The following is a 16,468-nucleotide window of genomic DNA, read 5'->3' on the forward strand; positions in this document are numbered from 1 at the left end:
GCGGATGAGAGTTAAAAGTCACAAATTATAAAGGAAAACACACGTAGGAACTGCAAGTCTTCAAAATGGTTGAATAAGTTTAAATCAGTGAAAAGGGATCCAAAAAATATTTTTTCATTTTAATACTTATCATTCATCAGCTTTTGCATTTTCCATCTATTTTATCTCAGCTGCTTATGATAAGTGTTTAAATCATCAATTAATTCTCGTAAAATATAAATAGTTTAAGTCATGAATAATCCTTAGATATACACCCAATGCATATTTTCAAAGATGCCAGTGTGTTATTGTGATGTTATACAAGTTGTTATTATTTTAACAAAAGTTAAAAGAAAATGATAAAAAAAACCCCAGACTAAGATATGGGTCCCGTGGCAATCTTCCTTCTACAATTTAAGTGTGAATTACTAGTAACTATGAAAACAGGAACTCACAAACAATATTACAATCACCATTTACCGAATCTGTATTAATTATTACTTTCAACCTTAAAACATTTAAGTCAACCATGAAACAATCTATAAGAGAATTGAATTGTGTTAATGGTATGGCAACTCCTGAGAACATCTTCAGTTATAATATAATGGCAGTGTTCCAAAACCACGATACATATTAAATACAGGCTTGCTTAAATCTTAAACAGAAAGGAAGTATTATCAAGTGTTGCACCTGCTCAGCAAAGCTGCAAATTTTATTTTGCAGCATCACAATTTCACTAGCACAAATCAGTAATAATTGTTAGTATATTTGTAACATATTTAATATTCGTCATTTGCCTCTAATCATCGCTAAACATTATTTAAATATTACTACACATATTTATGATAAATGTATGCATATTTGTAATAACTAAATTTTGTCATTTGCTACGGGAATGGGGGGGGGGGGTCTTAAAAATAAAAATTTTGGGCCGCAATTCCCACAGCAAATATGAAGGAGTACCAGTAGATAAGGCCGGTGCCATGAAAGTGAGGGTCCGTGTGACAGAAAGTCCGTCCTCCATATAGTTAGGGTTAGTTTGACCTAAGTAGGTCAAAATCTAGGGCGAGGCTCACTTGTACAAATGAATGGGAAGCGGACTCTCTGTCATGGGGGACTTTCTGGTACATGTCACCGGTGATGGCACAGAAATGGGAAAATTCTTGGTTTTGTCTAGTTTTGCTTGCATTATACATTTATATAAAATCTGATTCTCAAAATAAATGCAATCGGCAAGTATTATGCTACAGGGATGGGAGTGAGGTGTTCTTAAGAATAAAAAAATTGGGCCTTAATTCCCTCAGCAAATATAAAATAGTGCCAGTAGATAAGGACAATAATGGCACAAGGATGGAAAAAATCTTGGTTTTGTCTAGTTTTGCTTGCTATATGCATTTATATAAAAAATTGGGCCTCAATTCCCACAGCAAAAAAAAAAAAAAAAAAAAAAAAAAAAAAAAATAGTGCCAGTAGATAAGGATAACAATGGCACAGGAATGGGAAAAAAACTAGTTTTTTTCTCGTTTTACTTGTGTTATACCCCTGTAGTCAAGAACATATACATTTATACACAATGTACCCCTTCGTTAACATTAAGAGGTGTTGGGTTCTTAAATCTACAGTGGGATTTATTTAAGTAAGATAGTTACTTAATTTGACTCAGGAAAGTCTAGGTAACGGCTCGAGTTCCTGGGGCTCCGTAACTTAAAAGCATCGCGTATTGCGAACGGCGATATCACATAGAGGCTACAGTGTATTACATGGGGCGAGCATGGGCAAGTAATGGAATCGAGACGCTTGCGCTCGGTCGCAATGCGCGCTGCTTTCGAGTTACGGGGCCCGGGAGAGCAAAGTAACGCAGCACCACAGCTTTGTATCCAAAAACCAAAATTCAACTCATTACCTGGACATCGGCTAGTTTTATGGAAGAAATTGGAGTGACAGAAATAGTGACGAGATTGTAAAAGTTTAAGTGAGAGGCGAAAGAGGATTATTTCTACTAATGATTAAACAAGCATACATGCGAGTCCATTTAAATTTATTTGCAAGTCTCGCTTTTTTTTAGCGATCTGTACACGACCACTTTTTTTACAAAAAAAAAAAAAAAAAAAAAAAGAAAATTATAGAATATTTTTTATTCAACTATTATGTACAATTTTGAATATTTACAGCTGATTTAAAAAGGACTAATAATCAGTAATGCACTACGTAAACGCAATGAATTATTACATAGCAGTATTATCAAAAGTTCTAAGATTTTCCACCGTCTTCATCTAGCGTCGGAACGCACACAGTCCGATAATGCAGGTCTTGTGGTCGGAAACTGGTACCAGATGCTCTCGGGCCGTGGGGAAAAACCCGTCTAAACCCTTCGTGGGGAATGCCGGGAAAGTGCCCACGCCCGGATAATTCGGTCCTTATAACATGACGAAATCGGTTTCTATTGGCACGGCGCTGCGTACAGTTCAAGAATCGTCCCGTTTTAGACAGCATTGTGAGATGGAATAACCTTTGTCTTGACTAACTATTCTCTATATATACCCCGGTACTATACACGAGGTGAAGCATAAAAACTTATTGAAGTAATTCTTACAGAAAAAGGCACTGAAGCCAATAAAAAACTAACAAGAGACATAACAATTAAACAATCATTTTGACTTTATCTTGGAGAATTAAAACCATAAATAAAGTTAATCATTTTACAACTGCAAGCATCTTTCAAAACTTGATTATAGTTCTCTTTATGATAAAATGCAAACAGATTCAAGTAATATGATTATAACTCGGGAATATCAATGATTTCAACTAAACTTTGATATATAATTCGACTTAAAATACCAGGTTTCTAAAATGTAACTTTGCACTGAAATCGCAACTACCTGCATGATACAAGTACAGAATAAAGCAAGCTTGCTTCAAAATATTTCGGATCTCACATTACACTGTATGACGGCCCATGTAAATTTCAATCTGAATTTTTTTGATCCGGAGAAAAGGTGCATATGTGATGAAGTGGATGTATTTGTCAACTATAACACTTGAGAAAATCTGAATATTAGTAATGTGATCTCTATCTTGAGAGATGACAGCATCTCTCAAGAAGAGCAGACTGTACAAAAAATATAATGAAATATTTTCTCACACGTAAAATATTTCATTACAGATTTTGCACAATCTATCAATGTAAAATCTCTTCATGTAAAAGCGTTTACATGAAGTCAGATTTTACAAAGATGTGAGGGTTTGTTAGTAAGGTTAGTGTGCAGGTTAAGACCTTTTCAAATGCCATACTGACAAACAACTCCACATCATCAAAAGCACAAATTTGAAAAATGACCATCTCAGATTGAAACAAAACACAGACGACCACAAGTGGTGGGAATGTTTTTGTGAGCAAAAAACTATCTGCATTCAGAATGTGGATAAAGCAACTCTATATTCAAATTTATTAATATAATAATTATAGCAACTGTAGAGGTAGACTTTTCCTACAGAAGCACACATCTTATTCAATTGATCTTGTATGGAATGAAGAATTATCTTGAACCTCAGTTTTCTCTTCTGTTATTGAAATAAAATGGTTCACTGCATAAGGCATAAAATACAAATGAAATTTGATGCAATTTCACCTTGACATGTTTGTGACCCATGAACCCCAAATATTCTCAGCATCCAAAAGACTGATACATTATTAGACTGTATTCCCACTACATTCAGTACTGTATATTGCCTTCATTACCATTCCACATTCTTTATATTTGTTTGCAGAACAAGCCGTGTCCTTCAACACCAAAACTCGTGGGATGTCCGAGCATCCATGAAAGTGTCCAAAGGGCTCCTTGCTAACGCTGCACAGTGTTCAACATCTTGGACATTTGGTCTTGGGTCGACGTTATCTGACATCATGCAGGCGTAATTATTGGAAAACTCCCAATTCGTAGCCTACAAATGAAATCCAACTTTTACTCAAAAGTATGAAAAGCTATATCGAAAGCTCGCAGTAACTGCAACAAAGAAAGTATATCACTGGTATTTACACACCGTTAACATTAATGAAAAGGTTGGTTCTTAAAATGATCAGAGCGTTATTTCCAAATGTACAGTGAAATATGCTTCCTTTATTGAAATATATATATTAACTTTTTAGAGTAAGTAGACAGCAGTCTTCAAAAAATAAATTATTTCAAACATTTGACAAAAAAGTAAGAAAAGATGTTGCTATATTGAATATTGTAATGTTAGCCTACATGTTAAATTGTTGACTGTCTGTGCTACTTCTAATTCTACTGTTTGTTTACATAGGATATAGTTTTTGATCACTGTCAATAATAAGAAACGCCATTATACACCAATAATAATACTTAAAAAATTCAGAACCACTTTTCTTAAGTTGTTGATCCCCAATAACTTACAAAGTTATCTGTATAAAGATCCCTCAATCCTGAAGAAGTGTTTCATCTGGAGTTGCAATCTTCATTTTTAGAATCCACCACTTTTGGTAGCCTGCAAATTTAAATTATTACTTCAAAATGTAATAAAAGTCAACCATTTGTATATGGAATGTGTTTTTAAAGTTTCAGCAGTTTGATGGGAAATAAATATCAAAAGCACTTTTGTCACAAACTTGGAAAAAACATTCAAGCGAAATATTTTGACATTATATTTTGACATTATATTTTGGGTATTGCACAAATTAGTTTTAACGAAGGAAAAGGAACACTAACAGCATTTAAACGACTCTACTCAAAGACAAGTTTAAGTAAAGCCTGAACAATCTATATCCAGCGGGAGGAGTGTACTAGTATTCCATCAAGTGTTTAATTTGTGAAGGATTTATATGGGAGAGACAAAGAGAAAGTTGAACGTTAGAGTTAAAGAACACGGGAAGGAATAAGAAAGGGTACCCGAAGAGGGAAAAATACACTACAGCCCAAGGTAGCCTTCTGCTACAACGAACCATCACAAAAAAACATTGATTGGGAGAGTGCCAATATTCTACAAAAAGAAAGTGACTGGAGAACAAGAGGCGTAAAGGGAGGCATACAAACCAGGAAAATGCCTAACAATCTGAACAATATAGAGAGATGGAAATAAATACTCACTTCTACGGTGGCCTTTTATTACCACAACCACAGCACTGGAGGTGGGGGTGGTAGCTGCTAGTATACAATTTCTGGACCAGTGACAACGTCCCGGAGTCACATTGGTGGTGGGTGTTGGGGGCGGTAGCTCCAAGTAATCTGGACCAGTAACCACGCCCTGGAGTCACATTGGTGGTGGTGGGTGGTGGGGGCGGTAGCTCCAAGTAATCTGGACCAGTGACAACGTCCCGGAGTCACATTGTTGGTGGTGGGTGTTGGGGGCGGTAGCTCCAGGTAATCTGGACCACTGACCACGCCTCGGAGTCACATTGTTGGTGGTGGGTGGTGGGGGCGGTAGCTCCAAGTAATCTGGACCACTGACCACGCCTCGGAGTCACATTGTTGGTGGTGGGTGATGGGGGCCGTAGCTCCAAGTAATCTGGACCACTGACCACGCCTCGGAGTCACATTGTTGGTGGTGGGTGGTGGGGGCGGTAGCTCCAAGTAATCTGGACCACTGACCACGCCCCGGAGTCACATTGGTGGCGGTGGGTGGTGGGGGCCGTAGCTCCAAGTAATCTGGACCAGTGACCACGCCCCGGAGTCACATTGGTGGTGGTGGGTGGTGGGGGCGGTAGCTCCAAGTAATCTGGACCATTGACAACGTCCTGCAGAATATTGAGACTGTTGAGGATCTGAAAGGTGACGAATGGCATGTCAAAATATTTTGTATGAATGATAAGGTTTTTCCACATCTGTGACAAATTAAAAGAGCTTTTTACCTGTGAAAAATGAGCACTGAATTTGCTAGAGTAAATTGTAAATAGAAAACAAATGCCTGCACCGAGTGACAGGTCCCAAACATTCTTAAAACAATTGTCTAAGACCTTGCACAAAATGCTCAGTTTGTTGGAGTTGCACTGATAAAAGATTTGTATTATCTATACAATGAATGACAATCTAGTTCATTTACCCTTATCCTGCCCCATAACTTACCTTGAATGCTCTCTAATCACAACTATTGAAGGGCTCTTGAAACACTATATGATATAGCTGACATGGCTTTCTCCATTTTAGCCTTGTTAACCTTGTTAAAAGGGACCGTCATCAGGACAGGCGCTCGCCAATGCTATCTGCCTCAACTACAAAATAAAAAATTATAAGTCAAAAGTTTCCCTCTTTACTTCTCCCACCCAAATCCAATCTACTAACCATAAATATCTTAATCCTAGGAGTGGGTCATGGGTAAAAGACATTGCCTTCTGAATGTGAGCTGTCAAATTAATGTGGCTAACGGTTTTTAGTTTTTCAAGGTATGAAAAATCACTTAAGTGTTTTGTTTTCCCCCAAAAACATGAGTGATATGTACCTTTTAAGGCTTGATAGGTTTCCATCTCTGTGAAACGCCATATGCTTCTGATGCTCCCCCATGCAGCCCCCTAACATAGAGACCATGGCAGGACTCAACCATGCACCAAGGATTGAATGTGACCCTCTTCTTGCACCTCTTTCAAAAAAGCGGGACTTTATCAAGAATTGCCCTAATTGAGTTCTGTAAATAGAAAGGAAAATTTGATTAGTTTTCAAAAATTGTATATCAAAAGCAGTCTGCAGCCAGAAAAATTGTTGGAATCGGTAGATTTTCAGAATGTGTCAATTTGGTGACATGGCTGTTAGATTTTTTCTATAAGTATGAAAAAGAGCTTTTGATTTATTTTAAATGTAACTGTTACATCATGATTCAAGAAAAATGTCAAGGTCTTGTTAATACAAATATTAATGCAATCCAGTCTAGTCCTATTGAACTTTGTATTCGAACCAGTGAATCAAGATTCAGACATCTATATCTAGTTTTTAGGAAAGAAGGTGGACTGAATGGCCAGTAGGGTGAAAAGTTTATGGCACAGACTGCTGCTGAAAAATTAATTTTAGTGTATTGTTCTCGCCAGTAACACGGGTTACCTTGCAGGTTTTTCCGCCTCTGAGACACCATATGCTTCAGACGCTTCTCCAATGCAGCCTCTTCAACAGACCGTGGCAGGACTCACTGGCACCAAGGATTGAGGGATGTATCGGAAGTGTGCACGTGGCCCTCTTCTCCTTGCAGTTGCCATGAAACATTGGACAGGACTCGCTGGACGCTTCCTAGTGCAGCCACCTCGTAGACAGACCATGGCAGGACTCGCTGGACGCTTCCTAGTGCAGCCACCTCGTAGACGGACCATGGCAGGACTCGCTGGACGCTTCCCCAGTGCAGCCACCTCGTAGACGGACCATGGCAGGGCTCGCTGGACGCTTCCCCAGTGCAGCCACCTCGTAGACGGACCATGGCAGGACTCGCTGGACGCTTCCCAAGTGCAGCCACCTCGCAGATAGACCATGGCACGACTCGCCGGACACTTCCTTAATGCAGCCACCTCGTAGACAGGCCATGACAGGACTCGCTGGACGCTTCCCCAGTGCCGCCACCTCGTAGAGAGACCATGGCAGGACTCGCTGGCTCCAAGGGATGGTCGAAGTAGCTTAAGTGTAGATGTGGGGTGTCTCCTTGCAGTTGTGTCCTGTAAACAGAAATAAAAACGAGATTAGATTTCTTTCATTTCTCAAACTCCCCTTCCAAAAAGAAAAAAAGATTACATACCTTAAGGAGTGTAGTCGAAGTCCCACAGGTGGTGCCCATCATCTTCTACGTCCTGTAAACAAAAAATAAAAATGAGATTAGATTTCTTTCATTTCTCAAACCCCCCTTCCAAAAAGAAAAAAGATTACATACCTTAAGGAGTGTAGTCGAAGTCCCACAGGTGGCGCCCATCATCTTCTATGTCCTGTAAACAGAAATAAAAACGAGATTAGATTTCTTTCATTTCTCAAACCCCCCTTCCAAAAAGAAAAAAAGATTACATACCTTAAGGAGTGTAGTCGAAGTCCCACAGGTGGTGCCCATCATCTTCTATGTCCTGTAAACAGAAATAAAAACGAGATTAGATTTCTTTCATTTCTCAAACTCCCCTTCCAAAAAGAAAAAAGATTACATACCTTAAGGAGTGTAGTCGAAGTCCCACAGGTGGCGCCCATCATCTTCTATGTCCTGTAAACAGAAATAAAAACGAGATTAGATTTCTTTCATTTCTCAAACCCCCCTTCCAAAAAGAAAAAAAGATTACATACCTTAAGGAGTGTAGTCGAAGTCCCACAGGTGGCGCCCATCATCTTCTATGTCCTGTAAACAGAAATAAAAACGAGATTAGATTTCTTTCATTTCTCAAACCCCCCTTCCAAAAAGAAAAAAAGATTACATACCTTAAGGAGTGTAGTCGAAGTCCCACAGGTGGCGCCCATCATCTTCTATGTCCTGTTAACAGAAATAAAAATGAGATTAGATTTCTTTCATTTCTCAAACCCCCCTTCCAAAAAGAAAAAAAGATTACATACCTTAAGGAGTGTAGTCGAAGTCCCACAGGTGGCGCCCACCAGTTTGCAGTCTGCTTCCTGGACCTGTAATAAAAAGAAACCTGGAAAGCATGGGAATATGCAATGACACTACGACTCCAGCCCACGACAGCAAAAAGGTGAAGTATCCTGCGAAGATGACCGAGCGACGATTCCTCGTGGGGAGAAGCGAAGATTTTAGCTGGCCAGCTAAGAGCAACGCCGAATCCACCGTCTAGACGTCTGCGTGTGCAGGGAACAATATGTCGAAGAGCGATGCGTTGACGTAGGATGAGTAGAAGATTCGGAGAAATGGGAGTCGACTCCCGTGTCCTTTGTGCTTGATACAGGGCGCAGCACATGGCATCCGTCCTGTTGCTCTAGATCTGTCCGCTGTTGAGTGAACGCACTTTTAAAATTTTGCGCTTTTATACCTTTGTTGACGTATAGTCACATGTTGGCGTTCTTGTTGTCACCAATGGTCAACTTGTTCAAAGGGGATGGCCTTTGATAGTGATGCGCAAAGTTGGTAATAATATCTTATCAACATATACATTTTCTTTTATATTTTATATTTTGATTATTCTGCCTGTCAGTTTGTTTATAATAAGAGTAATAAGTTCTAAGCAATGTCTGTGAAATGTGCAGGCAAATTTGATGAAAATTTCTGAGCAACATACCTTCTCCCTAAAATTTTTATAGGTACGATGTCCGTTAAGCTGGTAGCTGTGAACTTCTCGCAGGCTACTTTAGTGTGCGTGTATTTGAACACTGATCCAAAATGTGGATAATGTAATTTGGCGTAGGGTGACTGCATTTTTGAGGCAGCCTGAGGGAGTATGGTTGTTCTGATTGTAGTGAATTGTAGAGAGACAATTGGAAGTACACTGGACTTAGCATGTTCAGTCACCCAAGTACTCTGAAACACATTTTGTAATCAGCTGACTTGTTATTCTGAAAAATGAAAAAACAAATTATATTGATTTACAAAACTGGAAGATAGAAGCAGTGGATCATATTACTTATGCCAGGCAGAAGAAACGACTGAATGTATATTTTTATATTCAAAACGTCTACTGATTTAGGTAATAATTAACAACTGACGTCTCCCTTCATGGCGTCGGGTTATCAGTACTCCCACACCAGTAACATGAGTTATGAGTTGAGCAGAAACAGAAAAAGATTTTTTATAAAGTTAATGCAAGTACACTGTATATGTGTAGGCCCATTTATCTTTTTTTATATTACTAAACGTAAGAATTGTTTGTCCAAGTGAAACTTTACTTACAACAGCCTAGCAACTAAATCTGACGTTTTAACGTCTCCGAAAATAACTAGAATTTTTTGAATAACGCAATAATGCGGCCACCTTCGAGGTGTCGCCCGGTTTTTAAAAATTGAAAAAAGAAACTTTTCGGGGCGTCTTTTGTCGCGGGTCATTATTTTCAGTTGTTTGATTTTTTTGTAATATTTTAGCCATTGATAGAATCTTTAATTCAGTTACATCCACGATTAGCTAGACGAAATGGTGACAGGGAAAAGTCAAATTTTTTAAACGGCAAAAACTGCATTCTCTTAGAAAGCAATTAGCAAACATTCATTACCAGGCACTGTGAAAAATTCAACAAAATTGTCAAAAATAAACGTGCATGTAGTAATAGCTATTTAAAGTAGTCTAATTTTTGTTAGTATTAAAAACGTGTAAATATTATCCACATAGGATATTTTTAGAGCCTTCGATATTTAAAATATTTAAACTTCCCATACTTTGAGGCATGCATGAGTCGGAAAATGTTTGCATAATTTCATAAAAAAACTAGAATTATCTCTTTATGTGACCACAGTTTACTCATGTGCCTTACATCATTCCCTTAAACCCTTTCCCAATATCGATTTCAGATATTTTTGACACATTTTGTCTTCATCTGAATCACGTAAACGTTATCAAGTGTCATAAGGCGTACATTATGAAAATATTTAGGTCTTGGAACGTGATTTGATGACTTTTTTAAATGCATATATATACAATTATAAATTTATAATTAAGTTATTTAATATCAAATTATAAGTTCTGACCGAGTTTTAAAATTTATTTTAGGAGGGGTAAAAAAACCCAACTCCATCTAATATATATTGGATACATCCGTAGGCTTATGTCCTTAGAACTAGGCGTACAAAATGTGTCTTCTAGCTAAAGTTATTATTATGGTGTATGTGTAATTAAAAAAAAAACTACGTAAGAGTGACAAAAGGTCATGTGTTTCGAATGCACCCCCACTCTCCGATCAGACATTACTTTTGTATAATTCACAGTCCATCTTCGTTGTAGTTTGTGACTTTACATCATTTCTTAGTGAAGCGGTGTTGTCCTCAATTTAACTTAAATGTCCAAATTACTAAGAAGAAACCACTTGCAAGAATTATAAGGCTTTTTATACTGCTAGGTCTATAGACGTGATACACACGATATTTTGCAACCCCACAAAATCTGTTTCTTAAAATTTTGGTTCCACCACAAAGCTTAGCACTATCATTCTTTTTTGCTTTATTGATATATTTTCAGTACATAAATAACCATTGTCTGTTGCCCAATTTTGCACAAAATTAAGATAATCCCCAAAACCTCATTAATTGTGTTTCCTCCATCCCAAAAAATATTAAAAATTTCTCCTCATAATTTAGTAGTGCACTGGCATCTACACAGTACATAAATGTATCATTATAATAACATCTTGTTCTTACTGATAACATAATTAGCTTAATTCCATAACAATTCTAAAATGTTAATAACAATGAAAATTCAAAGTAGATGGCAAGATTCTTATTGTGCTGATAAAGATAAAATATGTAAATTCAATACTGATTAGGTACTGTATACTGGCTCATTGAAAAAAGGGAACCGTTTCACAAAAAAATTAAGCTTAGACTGCTAAATCTGGATAGCCAACTATACAAAGCCAACTTTGCGATATTGTCTTACAACTACAATTTTTTAAGAACGATTGGTCCACAGTTGATGAGTAGAATATACATAAATGGGCTACTGACACCACTGCAAGTAAAAGACTTGCCAAGACAATCAAAATGTAAATCAAAGGAAAGTGAAAAGAAAGTAAAAAGACTGGAAAAAATGAGGCAAAATTGATAACTTGGTTAATGAGCGAACAATACTCTAGTTTTGATTAAATCAGAACTTTTCTTGCACCTATTTTTATTTTTGCCATTTTGTAAGTGAAAAAAGGGGAATAGGGGATTGGTGTAGTGAAAGCCCAACCTTAACCTTTGGATGCTATTCTCATTAAACATATGCATAAAAGACAAAATTTAGACCACAAATAGATTCATGCAATCTACCAACCTTTTTTACAGTAAGTCATTGCAACTTATCAGTTATTTCTGACCTAGGCTATCTGTAAGATTCTTACAACTGTGAAGTGCAACTTAGCCAGCTAAGTCTTTATAGGCTCAGATTTTAGACTACAAACCAACTTCAAACATTTAGTAAAGCAAGTGCAAGGAATAGTTAGTTTGAAGGCTCTGCCTCCCCATAGGGTGAGAACAAACACACTCACACTGTATGATACATTACAGAAAACATTGGTTAAAAATATACTCTGGAATTTTACATTTTCACTAGTATAGAATCAATTTGATTTCTAAAACTGACTTATTATAAAAATACTCCTGTCAATTTAAAACTTTTTCATAAAGCATATCTGAAATATACTGATAAAATGTTATTAAAAATATTAAAATTTGATATTCACAGATAAAATAGGCTCAAGTCAAAATGATTAAGACAATTATTGAAGCATTATTCAAACCCCAATTTTGATTATTTTCATACAATTAGTGATTCACAAGTTCTTTAACAGAGTTGCACCTAATCTGACTACATGATATCTATCAAAATCTCTCTAAAATCAAGTGACAAAAAATGCCCACAGTTTCAAGCACCATAAAATATGGCTTAAGTAAGTAATATCCTCAATTGTTTCATAATAAACGTCATGTCACTTGAATGTACCTTTCTCCAGAAAAAAAGATGAACTTGCAAGGTTTGATAAGTCTGCGTTTACAGGTAGATGTCATAGTTTAATATACATGAGGCAGCTTTATATCGTGGTCAACAATATTATATTATATCAGTTTCTCTAGCCTCCATGTCTTATTCGTCATAATATTTTGATTTTCAAATTCAGGGTCCCCTAGTAAAAGATCTTGCATTTCCTCTTGATCACAGAAGAATCTGAGTTGAGAATACAGTTGAGAATACAGAGTTGAAATTAGGCCTCTCCTCTCCACTCGGGGTCCTCTTGCAACTGAACCTGACTGACATCCATGGTTACATCTTGAAAAATAATATATTCCCAAAAAAGTTTAAATGGTGCAGTAATAATAATAATAATAATAATAATAATAATAATAATAATAATAATTAAAATCAATAAATCTTGGACACATTACTTGTGGTACGTCTGAATAACACGACAGACAAGAAGAAAATAGTTGCTCTTGAAAATGGACTTTAAGTAATGAAAATGCAAGATGACAGCTAGTAGATAGTACATGTGCATGCAATTTATTTGAAATTCTGACTTTTCAGTCCTAATGATTTAGATTATTTATAGCCAATAATCTGAGAAAATAAAATATTCAACAGAGAAATTGATTGCAATAAATCCTGCTCGTACCTGACTGCTTAATATTCACTGCAGCAAACCTCTCTACGACATCGTCGAGCTGATCAGTTGGGTCATCGTAATCACACGTGTACGCTTTATTCTCGAGGCAGTACTTAAATAAACTACACCAAAGAGAAGTTGAAAATAAAGAAAGAATTGCCTACTTTCTTTTGTCTTTCTGTATGGACTTTCATTCACAATAAAAGAAAGAATTGCCTAGTAGACACTATTTTGTCTGTCAGTTTGGAGTTTAATTTACATGTTTTTTAACTTTCCTTTTTTTTTTTCTATTTTTTTTCATTTAACAGTCTGTCTGAACTAAAACATGATATCTTTCTCTTTTTAATCTTTCTATCCTCTTTGTTTTTTTTTTTTGCTTTTTTTGTCAGTCTGTCTGAACAAACATTAAAAATTTAATTTATGAACTTTATTAAATCCTTAACATTTCTTTTTTTGTTGGTTTGTCTGTCTGTCTGAACAAGAGTTCTTAGAAACAATGAGATTAAATAAAGATTAAATAAAGGAAAAAAAATTTTGAACCTAACATGGCTGATTTGTGTTTGGTTTGAAAAAGTCTTATAATTTGATTGAACTTTTTTTGCTTACTGCTCAAATAAATTAAAATAATTCACTTCACCTGTTCCAATGTTCATCTTGCGAAAGAAGAAACGGATTCCCTACAACAATCAATAGGGCCTTTGCTCTTGTGATCGACACATTAAACCTCTGAAAAAAAAAATTAATCCCACATGTAACTGTATGTGCGGGTGAACACTGAAGACAGTATAGTCTGAGACTAACTGTTCATATCTCTTCTGTGAATTCCGCATCACATGGCATAGTCTCTGCAGTGCCATAGTGGAAAGAAATGGTGATGAAAATAGTATGGACTATAGCTGTTTAAATAACCTTACATTTCAAAATATGTGTGTGCACATCCATATGTACAAAGTCTTATGAATTATGTGTTCACGCATATACACATGCCACAGCACAATCATGGTAATGACACTATCTTTTCAATGGGCAAAAATTATCAAACTTTCAAATGTATACCTTTATAAACACATAAAGTATATAGTATTAGTGGTACTCTTACTGCACAGATTAGAACTATAGAGTAGCTTACTTTTTTATTTTGTTGTGACCATCCAAGAGGAATTGGGTAGGAGTATTAAAATTTTAAAAATTAATGGCCTAAAAAAATACCGCATCTGTAAAGTTCACGATTTCCCCTGTATTCATCATGGAATAAGCTCTGTCATATTTCCCTCACTTGTTTTCTGTAGGGGGAAATAATTCCAATTTCATTCTGCAAGACTCGGATGCCTCTGGCCTCCAGTAGCAGGATGTGATCTGTAGTTTTTGAGGAGTTTTGTGAGGAGGAATGGGTTGTAATGGCCTTGACGTTGGTACAGTACATCTTGATCGTCGTCATCTGAGCCAGGACTCGAACCACCCCTCTTCTTGTACACATCACAGTAGGTCATGTATCTTTCTAAAAGTGAGAGTCCTGTAAGACATTAAAATGATGAGACATTTCATATACATGTATAAATATATAAATGAAGTTATTCTTTATCAAAGAAACTAAATAACTATGAGGTTCAAAAGGTTTTAATTTCACCATTATATGTACAAAAGAGATGAAAGAGACATTTTGTCAATGCTTAAGTACAAAATCTCTACTACCACATGTAAAAGTATTTCAGTGTTTGCAATTTTACCAGAGCTTATAGAACTACCAAAAAAAAAAAAAAAAAAAAAAAATGACCCTTGTCAAAACCTAGTCCTAGTCAAAAGAAAGACTTTCTTTTGTCAAATTAAAAATTATTGAAGGAATAATTCTGGGCACATCCATAGCAGTAAAAATGTTTCATTAATTGCATTACTTTTTATTTTACTTAAATCTTAGAAGCAGAAATCACTGGTCAATAAAAAGCTTTTAGAATAAGACCTACATGTATATAATTTTACCAGACTCTCAAACACCTTTGTAAATATTATAGTTAATCATAGTACTTTTGTCCACAATTTTCAACTTCACTTTTCTTTTAGTCATAGTCTTATTTCATTTTTATTTAAGCCCGAGGTAGTAATGTTACTTCCCCTTTTAATGCATTTCATAACACATACACTCACACACACTGGCAGATTAAAACTTTACTATTACTCATATTATCATTTTTATTATAATGGCTGTTGGGGGCATATTATTATAATTAAATATATTAAAAACTATTATAATTATAATTATATATATTAAAAACTTATTTGCAATATAAAACAAAATTTACCTGCATAATTATCACTGCTTCCTTATTATTAATCCAGCAGAGAGCTTAACCTTTGGGAGTTTACAGGAAAATATCAACAAGTGTGCTTTATGTAATCTCATTTAATGGCCTATTAATTAGGCAAATGACTTTATAACTTTATAACTTAGCCTAGTGAGACCTAAGGGAAATTTACAGACTGACCCTCTCAAAGGTCTTCAGGCCCATAAGTCACACCCTTAAGAAATGCACAAAACAATAATGCACAAAATAGGAGACTATCAATTCTGATACAATAATACATTATGTTTAACTGCACAGTCAACATCAAATGTTTTAAAATTATGCACAACAGGTAACACCGACGAAAGTAAAAGCATAAGGCTTCAGGCCCATCAGAGTTCAAGTTTATACTTAGAAAGTGCCAAAATGAGAAAAATGAAAATTTCACAAAAAATGCATAAATTTAATAAAAGTGATAATCTAATAGAGCTGGTTTTCTAATATGAGCTGTATGTCAATCCTAAGAATCATTCTTGTAAGACTAGTTGAAAAAATAGAAAGTAACAGTTTTCTTTCTATAATGTTAATGGTGGCAGTGTACAAAAGAGGTTTCTTGTCAATTTTGATGCAACATTACATAATGATTAACTATATAAATACCACCAATTTTTAAATATCTACTATTAAAAACATGGACATTAAAAAAAGGTGATTACCAAGGGAGCTCTAAGTCCCACATTGAAAATTCCAGTATGTGAAAGATAAAAATTTTCACAAAAAACCTCTATAACTTCCAGAAAATTAACTAATGAGACAGATTTTCCAACTGAAGCTGTATTTCAGTCCTATGTTTCTTTCCTTTAAGTGTAAAAAGAGCAAGTGACATGGTTTTCCTTTCACGGTCACTAAGAAGGCAGTGCCTAAAATAGGGTTTTGTTCAATTTTGATGCAATATTACATAATGCTTAACAGCATAATAACCATCAGTTTTTTAATGATAAAATAAAACTATCAT

At 35.8% G+C, this 16,468-nt stretch overlaps 1 protein-coding gene and 1 long non-coding RNA gene across 13 annotated transcripts; both read right to left on the minus strand.

Annotated features, from left to right (window-relative positions):
* Nucleotides 1-2,099: 2,099 nt before the first annotated feature.
* Nucleotides 2,100-9,509, minus strand: LOC147762970 (uncharacterized). Of its 12 annotated transcripts, XM_087008556.1 has the most exons (10): nt 8,097-8,955; nt 7,966-8,017; nt 7,834-7,885; nt 7,702-7,753; nt 7,023-7,621; nt 6,430-6,612; nt 6,057-6,202; nt 5,082-5,755; nt 4,392-4,482; nt 2,100-3,921 (listed from the first exon to the last, which is right to left on the minus strand). In XM_087008556.1, the coding sequence occupies exons 4-5, from the start codon at nt 7,741-7,743 to the stop codon at nt 7,085-7,087; spliced, it is 579 nt and encodes a 192-aa protein (XP_086864682.1). In that variant the 5' UTR covers nt 7,744-7,753; nt 7,834-7,885; nt 7,966-8,017; nt 8,097-8,955; the 3' UTR covers nt 2,100-3,921; nt 4,392-4,482; nt 5,082-5,755; nt 6,057-6,202; nt 6,430-6,612; nt 7,023-7,084. The 12 variants fall into 12 exon arrangements, 11 of the variants coding, with proteins under 11 accessions (XP_086864682.1, XP_086864685.1, XP_086864681.1 ...); XM_087008559.1 differs by lacking the exon at nt 7,966-8,017 and having other exon boundaries at nt 7,702-7,885; nt 8,097-8,148; nt 8,229-8,955; XM_087008555.1 differs by having other exon boundaries at nt 7,702-8,017; nt 8,097-8,148; nt 8,229-8,955.
* A 1,508-nt stretch (nt 9,510-11,017) lies between these two features.
* LOC147762971 (uncharacterized) lies at nt 11,018-14,519 on the minus strand. Its single transcript, XR_015333444.1, has 3 exons — nt 14,451-14,519; nt 13,184-13,900; nt 11,018-12,840 (listed from the first exon to the last, which is right to left on the minus strand). It is a non-coding gene; the product is annotated as an uncharacterized LOC147762971 (long non-coding RNA).
* Between the last annotated feature and the right edge of the window lie 1,949 nt (nt 14,520-16,468).

The sequence above is a fragment of the Lingula anatina genome, chromosome 3 (genome assembly GCF_051362555.1).
Source record: "Lingula anatina isolate TDL-2025a chromosome 3, LinAna3.0, whole genome shotgun sequence".
Lineage (NCBI taxonomy): Eukaryota > Metazoa > Brachiopoda > Lingulata > Lingulida > Lingulidae > Lingula > Lingula anatina.

Excerpts from the sequence above, each read along its gene's own strand:
- LOC147762970 (XM_087008560.1), bottom strand. The coding sequence starts at position 7,743 with ATGATGGGCACCACCTGTGGGACTTCGACTACACTCCTTAAG. Across the intron at positions 7,622-7,701 it reads CTTCGACTACACTCCTTAAG|GACACAACTGCAAGGAGACA; the intron begins GTATGTAATCTT and ends TTCTGTTTACAG.